The 21,956-nt window shown below is 38.3% G+C and overlaps 1 protein-coding gene across 6 annotated transcripts in view; it reads right to left on the bottom strand.

Moving 5' to 3' along the window:
- The window catches only part of kifc3 (kinesin family member C3), a 47,571-nt gene that overhangs the window by 24,086 nt on the left and 1,529 nt on the right, over positions 1-21,956 (bottom strand). The window contains exons 1-2 of one of the 6 annotated variants that reach the window (XM_055174101.2): positions 12,610-13,418; positions 1,046-1,169 (exon numbers count right to left, since the gene is read on the bottom strand). In XM_055174101.2, the coding sequence (XP_055030076.2) occupies positions 1,046-1,169; positions 12,610-12,909 (424 nt within the window). In that variant the 5' untranslated portion in view covers positions 12,910-13,418. Of the gene's footprint in view, positions 1-826; positions 1,001-1,045; positions 1,170-9,233; positions 9,394-12,609; positions 13,419-21,956 lie in introns of those variants that run through there. The other 5 variants (XM_073853371.1, XM_073853372.1, XM_073853374.1 and 2 more) reach the window with 5 other exon arrangements.

Below are 21,956 nucleotides of genomic sequence, written 5' to 3'. Positions count from 1 at the left end.
TGTGATTGCCTCTGGCCTAATGGCCTAGAGCTATATCACACTACTACTTGAACGATATTGCTTAAATGCGTTATGTAATATTGTAATATTATTACATAATGCACATTACTTGTAATGCGTTACCCCAACTATGAATAGATACCACAATAGACAATTTATCATATTTCAGAAGTAAATAAACAAGGTTTCCATCAAAGTGTTAACTCAATTGTGCATTGAATGCATTCAAACAAACAAACAAACGCGTCATTCATTCACACTACTGCATACCACAGTACTTTCTTAACCTGGTATCTATATTTCTCAATCTCATTCTCTCAGTCCCTTGATAAACACGTCCCAGGGTCCTCTGAGTACCATGGAAACCAGTAAAGCGCGATAAGATACAAGATAACAGCCTCCTGCGGGTGATATATTAACCTGGATCTCATACCGGTCCCGAACCTTATTTAAGGAAAACAATCAGGGCTTTGTCCTGTATTTCAGACAGACCCGCTGATGAGATGAACAGTCTCGCACCAATGCGGTTTACCATGACACAGCAGGTAGAGACGCTCTCTCTCTCTCGAAACACTGAATGCAAATCTGTCTCTGCATTACTGCCAATAACACACAACTGCAGTCTGCAGCATTTTCAACAACATCTCACTGTTTTGCTCTCTGATGGTCTTCTCGTACTTTCCTCTTTATAGTATTTTTTTCTCATTGTTTCTCACACAATTGCGGTGCCTGCTATATTGTCCCATGTAGAACACAGAGCTACACACACACCATCCTAGTTTTCGAGCCCCCCTTCTGTCTCTAGAAATAAAGTACCTGTCTGTACCTGGACAGAGTGCCTGTTGTTGTCCATTCAGTCCGAAAATGTTGCTCTGTCCTTTCTTGAGGATCAAGTGAGCTAAAGCTCTCCTATGCACACATTCTGTACGTCTCTCTCTCTCTCTCTCTCTCTCCGGCTCTCTAACACTCACACAAATATTTAAACTATCCTTTAAAAAAATGCTGCCACACCGGTTTTTAAGTCGATCCATGTGATGGTGCTTACCGTCCAATGAGAGGTCTGTGTTCCAAAGTTCCTGCAGGCAGGGGGTGTGGCCGACGTCCCAGGTCTTTCGTGTGCCGTACATGACCGCAGGGCCGAGCAGACCCGCACTGTACCGCTGGACCGGCTATGGACACAGACATAACAATATTCTTGTAAGGCTGAGCAGCAAACAGCACTGGAAAATAAAACTAAGGCCACCATTTTCACCACCGTATTGATTTTCAGTTTAAAAGCCTATAAATACAAACACACTCTATTAGTTGAAACATCATAGATCTTTTACACAGTGTCTGTGTTATTGATGGATATACTGTACAATGCTACAGTATTGTACTGCATACCATTTTGAGAAACTTGCTAAGATAAAACTTTACAACAGTAGCATCCTACATTATCGGCATCAGGTCATAATCTCTGAAAGATTCAAAAGTTTTATTTTTTATATGGGTGACTAATTGCAGGTATATTTGGTGTCACATGGTCCTTTATAAATACAGCAAAGTATTACAGTGTATTACAGCAAAGTATGAGTAATATGAGAATGTAGTATTGTTATATAACCAATGTTCCCTATATTATCATCAAAATTCAACCAATCAAAAGAACGTGTTAAAAAACACGTGCAGAGTTCTGACTAATCAGATTACACCAGAGCGGCCACCACAGTAAACACTGAGGATTAAAGTCCTTGCATATAGACAACACAAGCACCTGCATACTGTACAGTGAGTGACTATACTGTATATAGCCCTTACAGTCTCATGTACAAACAAAGCCCATTTGCTCAAAAAATAAAACAGTGTATCTAGTAATAGAACCAGTTCACAAATGCACTTGGACAGCCTCATGTGGTGTTTGTTTGTTATTATTTTGCATACACACATGCAATGTTGTTACAATGATAAAAACAAAGTTGTGACTGCTGAGTTAGCGCTCTATGCTAGCATTTAGGCTGAAGTTCTACTATTGACGTTACAGTTACATTTTGCAGGTCCATAAAACACAAACTTACCAATCAGAAACGTCCATTACAATCTCCAAACTATTGATTATTTATCAAAGTCTGTATCTTCGTCTGATACAGGCTCAAACATAAGGTCTGTTCGCACACACACAGAGCTAATGAAGGAGCTGCTCTGTGAAACAGCCAATCAGAGCACAGATCAACATTATTATTCATAGACCATTTCATTCTAAGGGCAAGTCCTAGGGTTGTAAATGGACATGGAAAAGCACCTCTGGATAATTTTTGCACAGAATGTATGTGGCTTTATTCAATGTACAGTAGATATCAGAGAACAATTTTACAGATTATTTCAATGCATTCTTTGGCACCTTTAAAGATCTTACAGTAGTTTTGACCCAAAGACAAACTTTTACAATGTCACACACCTGACTAATCCTACCAACCCATATTTCTGTTGTACCGGGAATGTTGCTTTCCTGCGATCCTGAGGATGCATGGAGCGATCCTGGTCTCGCTCCAGCCAGCCCCTGTTAACAAGTGATCCCATCCAAGCCAACATCTCTACAGGTCACTACAAGCAAACAAGCGTCGACTAACTCCTTCAAGTCCTCATGTTGATGTTCATGAACTGTTTATGTTGATGAAAACAAAAGCAATAGAAGTTCACTAATAGAATAGTGAAGACTTCCTGCATCTTCACCTAACTCTGCTGAGATACAACAGCTTACGTCAAGCATATTTTACCCATAATCCTTTAAGCTGTCAGTGGATGACCTCTTTCCCTGTGAAGGCAGAATGGACGGTTCGGACTGATCCGACCCCTGGCCTGCACTTTAAACCTTCACAGCACTTTCACTCGATTTTGTCGCTGAGGTTAAAAAAACAAACAGCGGAAGGGTCACAAAATAAACCATAACACAGCAAATCTGCATACCGCAACTGAATGATGTGGATACTTAAAAAGTTACGTCTAGTCAAAGTTTTAGTTGGATGCAAAGAGCAGAGAGACTGATGTCTTTGACTAGAAATAATGTAAAAATGTTGTATAATTTGATGTTTTTAAATATATTTAAATATCATTAAAATAGATTTTACAACCTCAAAGTATTATCACATTATTTTACGTTATCACATATGGCATTTTCCTTTAATACCACACAGCCCTACAGTGCTCATGTTTGCAAACTAAGTTTAATATTTTGAGTAATGACCTTATAAGTGTAGCTTTTGAGTCCAAATACTTTTGGGGCCACTGAATGTAGACTACATGACCCCCTTTTGCCTCAAACTAAATGTACCACTAAAATAACCACAAACTGTTGAAGTCTCTCAAGAAAGGTTCAATAAATCATTCATTTTTTCATAAATTGGCCACCAGAGGGAGCAATAAGCACCAACAAGAGACTTAACACTCAGAATTTCCTAGGGGTGTATAATAGACAGATTTTATGCATATAACAAAAACGCTTATGATTATCTAACAGATGCCACAGTAAATGCAACATTATGACATCCAAACTACCCAACAGCCCCTCTTTCTCTCTCCCCAAGGTCAAGTTACGCTCGCTCATCAGTAAAACAACACTCAGGTTGTTCTGATGTTTCAGCAGAGCATCAGCTGCTCTCCAGAGAAAACTTCATACAACAGATCAACCTGATGAAATACCACACCAGAGATAATCATTTCATTGCCTGTTTGTGCATGACTTTTTTGTCTAGCCGTTAATCGATGGCAATTTTATGAATTGAGAAGCTCTATGATGAAACTGATGGTTAACCGGATGCATGGTTTTACCTTCTCTAGCAGCACGCTAATACAAGCTGTGTTCGAAATAACCCCCTACATCCTCAACAACAAACAAATGCGAATAAAGCCTCATTCACATTAGCAGAAACTAGCAGTAGCAGTAACAGTGTGACGCAATCTCTTTGATTTCAATGGAAGCTTGCAGACTTCTGGCGACACGAGCGACAGTGCAACAAATTTGAGAAATATTAAACTTTATGCAAATGATGAGCGACTTTCTGTCGCTACTACCAATGAGAGCATAGCAGTGGAGTTTACATCATCCGTCTCTCGTCAGTTACTGGAGTGGACGTTACTCATTTGTTTATGACAACCAGATTTAGAAATGCTTCCTAATGACCACATTGAAATAGATGAGACAGGATGAATACCTATATAGCCTATATGAGAGACGAAGGTCTAGATATTATAAATATGACATGTGCTATGATGTGATGATCATGAAGTCTGTTTTAAGGTCTTGACGCCCTTTACTTTCTATTAGACCTTAACATTTGCGTCTCTTTCTCGTCTTTCCGATCAAATAGGCTATGTTTGTATAAGCAAATGGCGCGTCAAACTACATCGCTCCAGCAGTGCGCGTGTCACTGATATAAACGCGAGTTTGTCGTCGCTTGTTTAAAGTGGAGAAAACTTTACAACTATTAGCATTATGTGCGAGAAGAACTCTTTATTTGGCGTTGCAGCCCCTTGCGCGTACCTACAGACAGTAGAGAGATCTCTGCACGTGACGCGAGAGACCGGACGGCTGCTGCATGAGCACAGAGAGAGAGAAAGGGAGAGAGAGAGAGAGAGAGAGAGAGAGAGAGAGAGAGAAAGAAAGAGTGAGCGAGAGAGAGAGAGAGAGAGAGAGAGAGAGAGAGAGAGAGAGAGAGAAAGAAAGAGTGAGCGAGAGAGAGAGAGAGAAAGAAAGAGCGAGCGAGAGTGTCGCTGCGAGACCCGCGGTGGATTAATTCACTGGCAGTTATTATAAAAATTACAGAAATAACTCGTTCATTTTTTATAAGTGAACTATTTTACATGTTTCTCCGTCACACTCAGTCTAACATGCGGGAGGGCAGAGTTAGCTACGCCCACTTCTTTGCATTCCGCGGAATAGACGGAATAGAAAAATCTGTTACGTCTTGACATTTTATTCCGCGGTAACGGAATATACCGTCATACCGCCCAGCCCTAATACAAGGCATGATGTTGTGGAAGAACTGGAAAAACACCGTCAGCGGAAACAGACGATCACGTGGGTTTAATCTTTACTACGTCAGAATTTATTCAGCAAATGAGTTTCAATCTCGAATTATTTCCATTTACTCTTTTTCGCATCGTAAAAAACACCTCACGCGAGCTTAAAAACTTTTTGCGAATTAAAGGCGGAGTACACAATGTTTGAAAGCCAGTGTTGATATTTGAAATCACCTAAACAATCACGCCCCTACCCCAATAGAATCTGGACCTTCTTTTGATAGACCAGCCCAACACATACGCAACCCAGGCAACGATGTCGTTTAGAAAACGCACCTCTTACTGCTGATTGGGTACAAGTAGTTTTGGTAGTCGGCCCGACTCCCTTTTCCAAAGCGTTTTTCAGAAATTGTGCACTCCGCCTTTAAAGGATTTTTATTCGAAATTTGGCATTTCCATTACTTGTTTCTGATCTGATACTATTTGATAAAATGTGCATAAAAACAGAGTGATGGAAACTAGAGATGCTCCGATCGATTGGACGTAGATCGCATTAAATGACTCTATCAGTACTCGCAAAAATTTGCAGATCTAATGAACCGATCTTTCTATTTACTTTTTTCATCATATGGATACTGAATCCGGGTGCAATTTGAGGCCATTTCTACGCAGTGCAAGCTTTTTTTTTACAAAAAAAAAAAAAAACGCCGCTCAGCATTTTTTCCGCACTAGGTACCGGTTTTCATCGCGGGAGAAGGCCGCTAGCTGCTGGCTTATTTGAAAAACGCAGCGGCTCCGATGGAAACAATTGAAAACATACTCCAGCCACGGGCATAAAAGCTTTGGTGTGCACAACCCCTTACTGTAGCTTTAAGATGAGAGTTGAAAAATATTCAACTTTGGGCGAAAATCTCAGCTCGTCAATGTCAATTCTCACACGGTTGTCCAATCACAGTGGAGGAGGGGCGGGACATTACCACAGCAACCAACCGGTTCACAGCTGAAGTATCACAGCTACCAAAGCGCTCAGCTGAAGAAAGCTGGCACTCAGCTAAAAAAACACCTGGCATTCTATGTCCTCCAGGCGTTTTCAGCCGCGTTTAAAAGTTTTGGTGTGCACAACCCCTTTCAGCACGGAAAAAAGCCAGCTACTGTTTTTTTTAAAAATGCAGTGCTTCCATTCGAAGCAATTGAAAACATACATTGCCCGCAGGCGTAATAGCTTTTGTGTGCATGCCCCTTAAGGGGTTGTGTACACCAAAACTTTTACGCCCGCGGCCGGCGCATGTTTTCAATTGTTTCCAATGGAAGCTCGGCGTTTTTCAAATAAGCCAGCAGCTAGGCGGTTTTCTTCCGCGCTGAAAACTCTCGCCCGGCGGTTTTTCCGCGCTCGGCGCTGAGCGCCGAGAGTTGAAAAATATTCAACTTTGGGTATAAAGCTCCGCTCGTCAATGTCAGTTTTCACGCGGCCGCCCAATCACAGTGGAGGAGGGGCGGGACATTACCACAGCAACCAACCGGCTCGCAGCTGAAGTATCACAGCTACCAAAGCGCTCAGCTGAAGAAAGCTGGCACTCAGCTGAAAAACAACTGGAATTCGGCGTCCTCAAGGCGTTTTCAGACGCGTTTAAAAGTTTTGGTGTGTCCACCCCCTAAGAGAAAATCACATTTTGCTTTTGACTGAAGAACTGTTGTACTTTATAAGAATCAGTGTATATTTTATTCAAACAATGAAGACTGTGCAGTGTTTTATTTTCATTAAAAAGGCTTATGACTATAAGTAAACTAGTAAAGGCAATTTATTCAGTTGGAGATTGCAAATTATTTGATTCTATTAAAATAATAACATAGGCTTCTTAATTACTGCAAACAATATAAAAAGCAACATCGGGACTTACTTTATCCAGAAAAAGGTTAACAGTTACAGTCATCAAATCTGTATTTGTATCATCGGCATTGGTATCGGCTGATCATAACGACAAGAAATCGATACTCGGTATTGGCTGCAAAAATCCTGACTGGAGCATCCCTAATGGAAACCATACTGTAGCTAGTGTGTGTGAATCTCATTAACCTACTTCTGCTTCACTGTCTCCCCAGTGGCTCATCTCCTATTTTAGTTCTGCAACCCACATCCTACAACAGACACTATAATCACCAGAAACAAGCTGGCCTACAAGAGATTTCCCTTAAAACAGCAGTCAAAACACTCAACATGTATGCACATGTGTGCTTAAAACATTTTAGATCCACACCACATGATGCAGTATATGACAACTTAAAAAATTTTAATAGCTTTGACACATAGGGTTACACAATAACTATTAATATTTTTATACACAGTCTCCGAGAAGCCAAACATATGAAGAAAGTCAATCTCCACAGAATATTGGGCTAGCAACACCAGGGTCATGTGTTTGATTCCTACACTGTCAGAAGAAATTGTCAAAAAAATGGATCCAAGCTGTCACTGGCCCAGTATCCTTCAAAATAAAGCTACAGGCTGCAACTGTGTAATTTTTGAAAGGGTACTGCAGCAGTGACAGGCGGGTGATTCTCACGAAACCATTGAAACACCACGGCACTAATGATTTTAGCTTTAAAATGTGTAATATAGTAACATTAAAAAGCATCAGAATTAACACAATACTGTGTTCTACCTTGCACAATGTGTGATTTCAACATAAGAATTTATAATTGGAAATTTTATCTCATTTTCTACTGAAATTCTCATTACCGCAATGTGTCCGGCTGTGTTTGAACATGCGTTATGTTATAATTTAATCAAATTAACACAAAAATATTAGGAAAAAAAATAAATGGATGTTTTGCTAGACTACTTTAGATGACAGAAAAAATATTTACTGAATATTCATGTATAATAATAATGAAGAAAAATTAGGAAAATGATGTGTCCATGCCTGATGTTCTCATCCTCCGCAACACTTTTTGAAAACAGTTTAAGCACACATACAGAATTTTAATAAAGTTTGATTTTGAGTGACCAAGCACATGGACCAGTTACTTCAAGATGGCTACCAGGTAAGATCATTTTTTTTACAGTTAATTTGAAATATTGTCTTGTCAGAATGCTTGCACGACATTTTGATTATCATTACCGCAACAGATGCTTATTAAATGTTAATTTAATGTATAGAAGCATAATACTTTGATTTTAAATGCATGTGCAGAATCTCCAAATTATGTTCTTTCAGGTTTGTCATGTCATTTTGAAAATATGTCAGTGTTGATGTTTTCTGACTGTTGCGGTAATGAGATTTTTTAGGACAAATTTTTTAAATGATGTTACAAAAAGTGTTAAATGATAAGTAAAAGTTTTTAAATTAATGTTCCCATTTACTCCAGACTTTGTTTTTCAATGTCTGGTGGGAAAAAAGTTAATTTAAGCATTTTTTACATTTTCATGCTTAATATATTTAAAACCAAGTTTTCGTGAGAATCACCCGGGTAGATAAATGGTAAATAGGTAAATATGCTGAGCAACACTGCATGCATGTGTGCACAGGTCTTTGCATGTAATCTGTTAATATTATAACAATTGTAATGGTGCATTGCAGTTGTTATTAACACATCATTTAACATATCGAACAAAAAGCTCTCATCTTTGTCTGCTGACAAACACCATTTATAAGTCTATAGCATCAATTATTCATAATAGACAATGCGTGCACATACAGTCTGTCACATTGGTGAGTATGAACCTGAATCCTGTTCTCAAACAGTCTGTCTGTCTGGTATCCCTGTATCATTTACACATAGACTCCCCCACGTCTTTCACCATCTGTCTGTCTGTCTTTGTCTAAATCACTATAAAAACCTAGCAACATGCAAGACTGGCAGGATTAAAAACGCATGCAACATCTCTTTCATGTGCAGGACCATGAAACATCAATCTCATGACACATTTATCACAAATTCCCCACCCCCATCATAAATGAGAAAAATCCTCCATGCCTCCATCTCTCTCCTCCTGTAAATCCCTCCATCTCTCATCAGCACCAAACACATCAAGGCTTGTGTGAAAACATTTGCCTGCACTGGACACCGCAGTATTAAAACACAGTGACCGGCAACCACTAGTGTTGTGCGTGTGTTTCTCCAAGGAGAACATTTAATGCAAGCATGTGCATTCAATGCATTATGCAATACAGTTCTGGTTCACAAGAAATGGGCATGCATGTGGTTCAAGTAAAAAAACCCTCGCATTCTCTTACCTCTCTCCCTTCAGCCTCCTGCCGTTTCTCATACCTCCATCATTTAGTAGCGTTTACGAACACATATAGTTCACTCTCACATAAGCACACACATGCAATTGATCTATCCGCCGCGCCGTCACTAGCTGCTCTCTCTCTTTGTCTCTCTCTCTCTCTCTCTCACACACACGCACACACAGTGGTACTGACAGAGACGCTCTTTTTCCTGTCGCTGTTCCTTGGTAACGGAGGAATCTGAGCCAGCATTACGGCCCCCTGCGAATTTGCCCTAATTCCCCACCTTTTCGATGATCTTTCTCTCTCTCTCTGTCGCTCGCCCCAGGGCCATGTAATAAATATTTCAGCATGCGTGTCGCTGCTCTCTTCTCCAATGACTACACCAACATGTGTCTGTTTTAAATGGGCAGCTTTGCACTTTGCTCTGCACATTAAAATTATTAATATTTACATTTATTCACATGGCAGATGCTTATATCAAAAGTGACTTACATTTATAATATATACTTTTATATATCTGGAATATCTGGAATTTGAACCCACTGCCTTTGCTCTGCATGCCTTACTAGCTGAGATACAGGAATCAATGTGTGACGCGAAATCTAGTCTCTATCTCTTCTTTTGTGCATTTGGCAGATGTTTGAGCAAATGCAATTTACGGTGCATTCTGATATACATTTTATCTCAATGTGTGCACCCTGAGATCGAATCCATGACCTTTGCTTTTTTAATGTAATGCTCTAGCAGTCAATACAGGAAAATCATATTAATGCACTGAAACCTCACAGCACTAGCAACAAAAGACTGAAAATATACATTGTAGGACGGCCAAAGCGGGTGTAATCACTTGCTCATTTGTGTGGTGTATTAATTGAATGGTCTCACTGCAACTACACTAAGATCATTCTTCTGTAGTGATGCTCTCACGAGACAACACACAAACCCATTGTGCTCCTGAGCGAGGTAACTGGGTTACAAATGCAAACATGAGCAAGTGCACAGAGACACAGTTCAGAAATATGTATAGCTGCATCTATTACAAGCACTTTTTATTAGAGGGTTGAGCTGAGCTCCGATTGTTTTATAGTTTCTATAAAATAACAGATAAGAGTTATGAAACTATTTCCAAAGGATCGTAAAAACATTTAAAGCTTACAAAACACGGTTGTAAAACTTTTACCCAGGGTTGTTTTTAGTATTGACATGCAACTGGCCTGATAAAGGATAATCCAGCACTGCCACAACAAAACTGCACATGGGCAGGCCAAACTTAAAACACATAAAACACATACTATGCATAAAGTCAAAGTATTGAGGTTTAAATTCAAGTTAATCCCACAAAAGGAAAGATTTCTAATAAAACAAGCGGCAGTAAAGAAGATTGAGAACAGGGAACAACGACAGATTGAGTGCAACCTATATGAAATTATGATTGAAGAGGACTGGGAGCTGGTTATATAACCTCTCATCCACCACATGCTAACAAGATTTTATTCACTAAACCGGGCAGTGGTTCTCAAACTTTTCAGCGTAGTGTAGAATGCATCCCTTCATGCCCCCCCACAAAAGAAAATGTGTGACATAAAACAATCTCAAACTTAGAATTTGAACCAAACTAAACATATTATATTATACAATTTAGTGCTGTTTGTGAGTAGCCTTATTTTTAGAGGTTTAATTGCACAGGATTTATGAATTTATATTGTTTTTTTTTAAATGTTGTAAAATTGGGCACCCTAGCTAAGCTCCCCATCATTATATAGGGAAGCCGTGATTTCACAAAGCAAGATGTGATCCTGGATTAACATTTTTTGTTGGTCCTAGATCAACGTTTTAATCGAAGAAACCCCCAATTACCCTTAACTCAAACCATTTTTACCCATCAAATTAGTGTGAAATAATAGTTTTTAAAAGCATTAAGACAGTTTGTTTATATAATTTTTAAAGCCCCTAACCCAATCCTAAATCTAACAATCTGTCAATTCCTCCAGAAAACAGCCTGACACGCAGTTGAGAGTTTACATTTATTTTTAGACAGAAATCTTTTAGATTAGTGTATTGCGAATTTGGGGCAATAATAGACAGTATCGCTTAGTGGCAGCACACCACGGGAATTTTAAATTCCTGTAGTATTTACATTTTTAATAAAAAATCAGGGGACCCCCTAATTTATATTTTTGTGCTTTATAGGGGGTCTCTCACTGCTTATAGGAGGCCCGGGACCATCCCAGCATCCCCTCAATTCAAACACTGCCTTAATGCTGCGTTCACACCAGCCGCGGTAGAGGCGTCAATCGTGAGCGATTTCAATGTTAAGTCAATGTGAAGATCTTGCGGCATGAATGAGGAATTTAGTGCGGTAGACCCGATTCCGCCCCATTCGCGCATCTAGTTAGCGTGAATGGCGCGAATTGAGCATTGCAGCGGGAAACACGGGAGTTGAAATATTTGAACTTTGGCAGAAAAACTTATCACGTTAACCAATCAGGAGCTTGCTCTAGTAGTGTCGTGATTACAGGAAGCGAGCGAAGTCGCAGAAGCCTATACCATGACACCAATTTCCATGTGAATGTCTCCATGACTAACCCAACCCAAAGACAACATTTTTGTAATTAAAACCTAAACCCACCCCAAACCCTAACCATAACCGAACCCTAAAATCATAGTGAAATGATAAGTGAAAAATAATGGTAAACTTGAAACTGTAAACTTATTTCTGAAATCTGATTGGTTGATTGAAATGTTGTCACAGGGTCAACATAATGTTGCCCCGAGGACATCAACCACAAAATCAGGAGACCTGGGGGGCTTGTGGGTATGAATGACGGGATGCTCAGGTCATACAAAAATAACAGTGCATACTCTACTTAAGAGTATGCTGATATTTACAAGCCATTTACATTAGCCAAATACATTTACATCTATGAATAAATCCCTTAACTAGAACAGAAAAAGTATAATGTATCGCAGAAGCACACAAAACTGAAAACACAAAGATAAAAAGTTAAAATGCCCTGAGAGACGGAGACAATTAAATTAACTGTACTAAATATTTTACAGCAATTTTTCACTAGATGTACAACAAGCCAAGTTTAAACCTAGAACTGGCAAAGCACCATCTGATGTTTCACTAAATCAATAATACAACACTCATAAATAATGAGAAGAAAATCAATAATAACCAATTTAGATCAAATGGAGGGATTCTATAGTCACAGACAGACATTGAAAACAGGCATCTTTCCAGTCTCAAAAACTAAAAATTTATCAAATAAAAAGACCATTGGTGAACTAGACTGTCAAATGCCACGTCAAACAACACCTTTAAGAAATATACAGCACTACCAGATCCAGCCAATCGATTTATTTTCAATCTCACCTGTACTGACTTCCTCCTAGCATGCATGTTCTCCATGTGTGCAGATCTAATTTTCTTTAGTTTCCAAAGCGTCCCTTCCAGACAGCTTTCAAAACCACGCTGCCTGTGGACTTTTGATTTCTGCAGGGCTCCAGAAATTCCAGAACAGGGATGTTTGGATCTCTTCCTGCGTCCGAGTTTTGCATCCGGGCTGGACTGCTTGGGGTCCTCTACAGCTGCGGGTTCTGGGAGTTCAAGGATCTTGGGTCTTTTAAACAGGCTGTGGAGAGAAAGCAACACCATGGTGCACAGCACATACATGGTGGTGCTTACTAATATGATCACAAGTGGGTCCGCAAACAAAGTTGATTCTCAAACAGAGATGAAGTTTCCTTTAAGAGCCATTTCGGCTGCTCCTGTTTCAAGGTGAGTGCGAGCGCAGAACACTATCTTCTGGTTGAAGTTACAGCTGAGATATCAGTTATTGCGCTTGTTAAGTCCAAGAAGCCAATCCAAACAAGCAATGGCACTGTACATGCAATCCATCTAGCATCAAGCTAAAACAAAGTAGTAGCCTTTTTGCTTCTGTTCTCAGCAGTATCTTCTTCAGGTTTCAATGTTTCTCATCCTAGTAATAAAGTCTTTGCACCTGTTTCAGACACATCTGAATGCTCATTTAGACGGATAATCTGTAGGTGATCTGATCAGCAAATGAGATGGCTCCTCTTGTCTCTCACTATCGCTTGAGAGATTATAAGAGAGGGGCAGGACTTGTGGTCACCTGCTTTTATACACAACAAAGGCCATTATAATCTACCAGGACACACCTTGATAAGCAACTAATGTCCACCACTGCAAACACACACTTGTGGAATAATAGAAGTCTGTTGTTTGTTAGTCAGAAAGCATTTGGTCCTAATGCGTTCATGTAATTTTTTACAATCTCTAAGCCTCTTCTTTATTGAGGTCCATAGTTGATGTTTTACAGGAAAACCAAAGCAATCCAAATATTATGATCCATAAGAGATTTCAAAGGAATAATTATTCATCCAAACACAGCTGTTATCTCCGATATCGAACAAATCTCCTCTTCTTGCATCACTTATTGTTTTATTATTGAATTACAGCCGCTTGATGATATGGTAAAATTCACAGGTCAGGCAACTCCCTCTTTCATAATCCTGTTGATGGTCCCCCGTCTGTTATATGTAACGCTGGGCAAACTCCAAAGGTTCACAGTCCGTCCGTTCGTGTGTTATGGGTGAAACCCGTACCTCCACAGAGAGAAACTCTTTAGTCTCTGCTCGCCCGCCCTGTTCGCATGTCATCCATCTGTCACTGTGATACAGATTTGAGCACAACCGTCTCTTAGCTGATGATGTAACAACTGCGTTTGCATCTATGCAAATAAATGAAAAGCGGCTCAAAAACAACATTTTAAATGCGCCGCTGTGGTCACGCTTGTTCGTGATTGGTGGTTATCATAGTGAGATGACCTCGTTGCATTGCATCTTGCATGCCTGTTTATGTCCCACATACAGCAGGAGGTGACAGTGACAATCACAAGAGCTGAATTATGATTTGTGGTCATGTGCTGATGCTCACATACGGTACATTCTTTTAGAGAACTGAAGTTATCGTGTTCTCTGATTGGGTGTTGACAGACAAAAGACCATGTTCTGGTTCAGTACACATTTTAGGGGTCTAGGTCACATACTTCAGCCCACAGACAGACAACAAGCCTTTCTGTTCCTTTTCGGTTCTAACCAAGCGCCACAGCAGAAAATGATCAACAAATTATGCTATATACAGATCCATAATACAGTATGATGTTAATGTTGTATGTCCGGATCTATTAGGTACTAAAAAGTTAAAAACACAGTGACTTGAATATAGTGTTCTTTCTTATGTGGAACATAATTCGGAATTCAACATAAATCTAAATTTATATTTGAAGAGCTCAGATGCAAAAGCCGCTAAACGCCACCTCTGTGAAAAATAAGATTATGATATTGACCGAATGCTTTCAGCTAGTATTATGTGTTCATCAAATACTTCAAATCGGCTTAATCCCGGCCTCAGGCCATTCAGAAAAATGCTTTGTTGGCTGGATTCATAAAACGCCACAATGATTTTTTGCGAAGAAGTGTAAAAAAAGAACAAATGTATGGTTTATTTCTGCGATAACAACCGGCTGCCTATATATGATCTAGGGATGCTCCGATCAATGCCAATCTCCACTAATAATACGTGGCTGATCACTATTCTGAATCGGACAGCCGATCTTATTACAGGTATTTCATGTACTACAGCTTTTGATCAGTATGTCCTTATAGATGTAATTTCTTTGTTAGTTTGAGTCGTTTATAACATTCATTTGAAATATAAACACTCTAACATAATTATTTAACTTATTCTTTATTATCTTGAAAATAACTGAATAGGTTTGAAGAACAGCAATATAAATATATCCTTCAGCCATTTCATGGAGCTGCGTGTCATCACAGCTGCGTGTGTATTGTTCTTCGTCTACAGCGCATTTTGAGTTTCTGCACGAGAGCGCCCCCTGGCTTTTGGATGTAGCGGCATTTCCCGTAAGATTGAGAAACATAGCAAGCATTATCGGCCGATCGATCGGAGCATCCCTAATATGATCCCTTACTTACATTTATGGTACATTAATTTCTCAGAATTTGTAAACTCAAATGACTCAAATTTTCATCATCTCATCATTCTTATTTGTCACATTTTCACTCATTTTACTCCAATTATCAGCTAGTATGGAAATGCAAGAGAATGTTTTTCGCTTTTTAGTTTGAGTAACAAGTGAAATTTGTCTGCAAATCTTTTCTGGCTGAATCAGATAAAGGTTATAAAAAGACAGGGGTTGAAATATTGTTCACAGATAGAGGAAACAATAAAAACATAAAAACAAATGTGGCACCACAGTCCGTAGGTAAAGCTGACTTGCAGAAAAGATAAAAACTTACTAACCAGGATGACATAGCATAAAAATATCCACCACTTTACCATCCCCTTACACCAATCCAAACATAAACTGTCTGCGTCCTACCTAATAGTAAAGTGAATATAATAAAATCAAACCTCAAACAATACTTAAAGAAATTATGAAATAATTAGATTTTACAATTAGCATCTTAATCTCAACATAATCTGGCTACGTTTTTACTTAGTCTGGCTTAAACTTAAAAACTCTGACATACAGTATGATTCATCTCAAGGACCCTAATGCAAACCTACTTGCAAACTGTATTGTCAGAATCCACTGTTGTTGTTATTTTTGGTTAAGTATAGTACATTGGTCATAAACATAAAATGAGTAAATAAAACAATAAGGCAGAATGCCAGATATCATAAAGCAATGTAAACAAATACTTCTTAATAAATCTTCACAATGGCTGTCATCCAAAACCTAATGAGCTTTTTAAAAGCATTATAAACCCACACCAGACATGAAGCCTGTTCAAAACAAAGATCCCCTGTGATCTTTTTGCCAAATCACTGCCTTATCATGGAGAAGCAACCCCATAATGCACTGGGACAAGCTCAGTGAAAGAAGTATTGTTAATTCAATGTCAAGCACTATCAATAAAAGTACTTATTTAAAAGTTATTCAAATTATTATATACTGTATATACACTGTATACAGACTTTCTTACTTAATGGGCACATATTATGCCTATTTTTACAAGATGTAATCCAAGTTTTAGTTGTGCCCAGAATGTGTCTTTGAAGTTTCAGCTTAAAATAATTTTAATATCTAAATATCCCCTTTTTAGGTGGGAGCAAAAAAAGTGCTATTTTCGTGTCTGTACCTTTAAATCCAAATGAGCTACAGCTCCTCACTCCCTTACCAAGAGAGACAGTGAGCGTTTTCATATAAAATAGATCTGATTCCTGTCAATACAGTCTGAGACAGTAATATCTCTATAGTAATGCAGGAATGTCAGTCAGTGGCGTGGGCGGGGTTTTATCAGTATGACCTCACATTAACAAGAGAATAAAAACAGTATGTCTACTGAGACTACTTTGGTTTTATGTGGATTTTTTCATTGTAGGGTTGTTGTGTTCACCCACTGCCAACACCCATTTATGTCCAAACACCTTGTAAAAGTGAATTTAGCATAATAGGTGCCTTTTAAACACCTAATAAAATATATGCTTATCAGCTATAATGTACTTACCCGCCTATATGTCTTGAAACAGAAACAATCGCTATGTTAATGATTAAAACATTTACATTTATTTATTCAGCAGACACTTTTATCCAAAACAACTTACAAATAAGAGAACATTTGTCATACAGCTAACATAAAGAGGCGGTTTCCCGCACAGGGCTTATCCTAGTCTCAGACTAAAATGCATGTTTGAGCTGCTTCAATTTAAAAACACCTTCAATTTTAACATTTTGTTGACATGGTTTTGTCTTAAGATGCACACCTGTAGTGTTTTTTGTAAGGTATGTTTGTGATTTAAATGACCTAATATTAATAAGGACTAGTCCTGGATTAGCCTTTAACCCTGTCCTGGAAACCGCTTCAAAGTACAGTTTACAAAGCCATGTTTATAAGTTTGACTAAGTTTCAGCTGTAGCTAGAAAATGTCTATTTTGTTTGCAAGTTCTTTTTTACATTTTAAATTCCCCTATGCAAAATAATTTGAAAATGTATTTTCAGGGTATTTAAAAAATACATTTGTGCATGAAGAAATGATAGCACAGGCCATGATAGCATTAAATAATACAGTATAATAAGTAAATGAACACAAGAGCTCTATTGCTGTAGATTACTCAATTCTCAGGAATTACAAATACTGTACAGCACACAAAAAAGTCAATATAAGTCAGAGTTAGTAAATGATCGCAATGATCTTGATAAGACTCAATACTATCTGGCCAAGGTACAGCAAACAAGGTAACCAATACAGACACCCAAAGATTACTGTTTAACTACTGTAAAAGGCAAACTTTTCCTGTTGACCAAAACCAACCTATTTGGACTTTGAAATAATTTAATTCATCAATTTCATTTTACATTACACTAAGTAGCACATACAAAGAAACAATAATAATAATAACTGCTTTTATTTAGTCAATTTTACAATTACTTTTGGCCAACTGTCCCTAGGTCATTTAAAATTACACTGATAGACATTAAAAGGTGACATACAGGTAGGCTGTAGGTCTCTAGTTAAGCGGCTAAGCCAAACCCGACGACCTCAGTTAAGCGGCTTAGTGCAGAAATACACAGCTCTTCATTTCAGCAAAGTGAAGGTTGGGATTAGGAAAGTCTAACATCTGCCACCACATTGAGACCCTCAATGTAAAGAGACAGTGGGCGGAAAAAAAACGGGCAAAAAATAAATAAAAAAATTAAAAAAAAAGTAAAAATAAAAAAGACTTGACAGAGCAATGAATCTACCGTAGCTCAGCTGTCACACAATGCGTTGAGTTTGTGCTCTATTTCAGGAAGAAATTACAAAGTAACAAAAAGGGTGGGAAACCACTAAATTATAGGCTTAATTTCCACTTACATATGATGCATTACATCAACCATACTTTTTCTTCTTTCTGTCAAAGAAAAATCATGTATGCATGTTGTTATTCAGGGAACTGGTTTATTTTCGCAAAATACAGACCTTTATAACTCGGGTCAGAAGACTAAGGATCTGTTTAAACTATAAAAAGTCATAACACAGCTTCTGTCCATCCTTATAAACTGTGACGTCATGAATGAGTCAGAGACTCCACTGAGGCATATACCTAAGTGCATGTGGTGTGGTCAGACAGATATGTTTTGGCTGTCAGACATCTGTTTTACACATGTTCCCTTTACAGAAGCAGTCAGCAAAGTTTACTTTTCTCAGGATACTACCAGAGGGTACAAAACGAAAAGCAAAAGAGAGCTTGCAACCTTGCAAGCATTTTAGTCTTTTTCAATCATGATGAGCTATTACGACTATGTGACGCACATATACATTAGTCTAATGAATTACCATAGCTGCTTCTATTCATTTAGACAAACTCACACCCGAACCCACAACAAAAGCACATGAATGTCACAGTCAAAGTCATATATAACAGACAGAAGACTGACACAAGGCGGCCACAGATTAAACAGTGGGACACAGCACCATCTACTGGTTTTGGCTGGATCCTCACATAGAGGATAGTAGGCATGGGCCGATTACCGGCTTCAAGGTATACCGAGGTTTTAAACAGTCAAGGTTTCAAAACCACTGAAATATTCTGTGATACCGTCTCCAAGGTATGAGCTGTGTTTATACAAAATTCATTAAATCATTAAGTCATGTGATTGATTTGATGTTTACATTTAATATACATTACAAAAATATTATATATTTTTTGAAAGCATATTATAATTTAAAGGCTTTAAATTTACCTGGCATTTAAAAAGTAACACATTTTAGTGTTGCAATGGCAATACCGTAACACCGTGAAACCGTGGTATTTTTGCTAAAGGTTATCATACCGCCAGAATCTTATACCGGCCCATGCCTAGAGGATAGTGACTGGTTTCATTTAAGAAAATTATGTAACATCGTAAAATTTTGTTTGTGAAGTAGTCACTAAGCATGTATGAAGTACAGGGTGTGACGTGGTGACTTAGTATGACTGGAATCCTTTTCCTGGAGAGTTTGGTTATTAATAAAACTTAAATACATAATAGCATAATTAGTTAACATAAAATTAATAAGTAATACTATACATAGAAATATTGAGATGAAACACTGAAAAAAAGCAATATCACTAAGCAAAATAAACATGATTAACTTAATATTTGTGATTTAAGAAGTAATTATATTTTATAAAATTCTAATACAAATTACGTATTATAAATGGATAGCTGAATGACATGTAAGCAGTGAAATATGTCTGTCTAACATTTTAACCTGCCATTCTGATGCTCATATAACTTGTTAGGCTGTCTAATTTATAAGTTTCACTCCCCTAACAAAGGATTCACAGGTTAGCTTCATTTGCACAAGACAACAAGTGTATACACCTCAACACACACACACACAGTAAATAAATGACTTGTAAGGAATGTACTTTAGGGCATATAGGGATAAAAGAACCGGACGAGGCGGCCCAACGTGTTAATGGATTCAGCTTCAATCCCATATGTCAACAACAAGAGTGACAAAATGAAAATCAAGTAAGCTGAATGCGATTAATTTCTAATAGACAGTTAACAGACATTTATGTGAATTAAAAGGCTGGCATTGTAGTATATTACAGTGTTTCCCAATCCTGGTCCTCGATGCCCCCTCCCAGAAAGTTTTAGATGTCTCCTTATTTAACACACCTGATTTAACTCATCAGCTTGTTAGGGTGACATGTCTGCCATTTTGGAAGGAGGCTGATAAGTTGAATCTGGTGTTTTAAATAAGGAGACATCTAAAACTTTCTGGGAGGGGGGCCTCGAGGACCAGGATTGGGAAGCACTGGTATATTATATACTACGGCAGGGCTATTCAAATCTTACCCTGGAGGGCCGGAGCACTGCATAGGTTAGCTTTAACCCTAATCAAACTTACCCACCTGTGATTGTCTAGTGATCATGAAGACCTTTATTAGCTTGCTCAGGTGTGTTTGATCAGGGTTGGAGCTAAACTATGCAGTGCTCCGGCCAACCAGGGTAAGATTTGAATAGCCCTGTACTACGGCGTTCGAGTCTAAATACTTGGTGTTTCGAGTCTGCCGGTAGAGTACAAATTAAGAACAGTTTGAACTTACAGAAACATGCAGTTGACCTGACAGATCTGAAAATATTGACCTTTTTGCCTCCAAAACTTGATGTAAAATCAAGATAGAGACAACATAAATCTCATTATGATTGCTCTATTCTATTGTTTATGGAGGATAAAAGTGACTTTGTTAATACAGTGGTGGCCATCATAAGGAGATTTTCCAATCTGGCGCCCTCAAAGTCCTTAACCCCATTGAGCAAATTTGGGGCGAGTTGGAAAATAAACTGCACTTGTACATTTAAAGGAAATCCTTTGGTTTAAGTTACAGAAGGCATAGGATAATATTACTGATGAAGTTCTGAGGAAATATATTGATTTTGACAATATGGCTGAGAGATGTGATGCTGTCATTGTTGCAAAAGACCAAATATTAAAGTTAAAAGTGGATAAAACAGTCCTCAGAGCAAACATTATTATGAAATGAAATCATATTTTGGAGGCAAAAAAGTAAATATTTTCACAGATTTGTCAGGTGTTCTAATCATTTTGGCCACTAGGGATGTCCCGATCAGATATGCTCGATCAGAATTGGGTCTGATCTGGGCTTTTTGGCTGGATCGGACATCGGGTCGAGGATTAATACACTCAATAGCTTCATGTGAAGGAACAAACGCACATTTGAAGATTAAGCGCATTAATTCTGCACCCGAAATGTGCATAAAAAGTCCGGTCAAGCGCATAATTCCCAAAATAACCATCTGTACACTAAAGCTTTTTTACTATGACAGTTTTACGCAATTAAGAAAAAATATTTAGCATACTTACTTGATCAAACGTACCTATTATATGTTCTCCTAACCACTGTCATGATTAATATTTACTAATGTTTCCTGTAACTTGTAAATAATTTTAAATGATTGATTTTAACATTTAAAATAATACTAGATGTAGCAGAAAGCACTATACACATTTAATTACAATAGTATCGGGCAGATATCGGTATCGGCTGATATACTGAATTCTGGTATCGGAATCGGATCGGAAATGAAAAAGTGGGATCGGGACATCCCTATTGGCCACCATATTTTACACCAACCCTAAACCACAGTAAAGTTTTCAAGTTAGAGGGCCACATAAACTACGCTACCATCATGTAAACAGAGTCGAAACACATTTAGTGAGAGCCCGTTTTTAATATAGCAACCATTGATGTTTATTATAATTTACTATAACGGGTAGGCACGGGAAAACCCAAGACGCGACGCAAGGTGACGTGTAGGGCTGTAACGGTTAATCTTGCAAATGCGCCTTTTCTCAATTAATGAATCTGAATGAATTACAGTGAAATGCCGCCACATGCAAAAGCCAGAGGGCGCTCTCGTGCAGAAACTCCAATTGTGCCACAGAAGAAGTAGCATTACAAAACCTATTCCAGGAAATGTCTAGAAGAATATTTATATTGCCGTTCTTCAGATTGTTTCAGGTATTTTCATGATAATTAAGAATATTTTGAAAGATTTTGTTTAAACCAGTGTTGCTTTTTTAAATGCACGTTATAAACGACTCTGACTCATAGTGATTTTAGATTGATAAGGACTTCTTACTGAGCAAAACGCCATAGTACACGCACAAGC

Source organism: Misgurnus anguillicaudatus, chromosome 15, assembly GCF_027580225.2.
Source record: "Misgurnus anguillicaudatus chromosome 15, ASM2758022v2, whole genome shotgun sequence".
Taxonomy (NCBI): domain Eukaryota; kingdom Metazoa; phylum Chordata; class Actinopteri; order Cypriniformes; family Cobitidae; genus Misgurnus; species Misgurnus anguillicaudatus.
The sequence above is the reverse complement of the archived record's forward strand: the minus strand, read 5'-3'. Positions and strand labels throughout refer to the sequence as shown.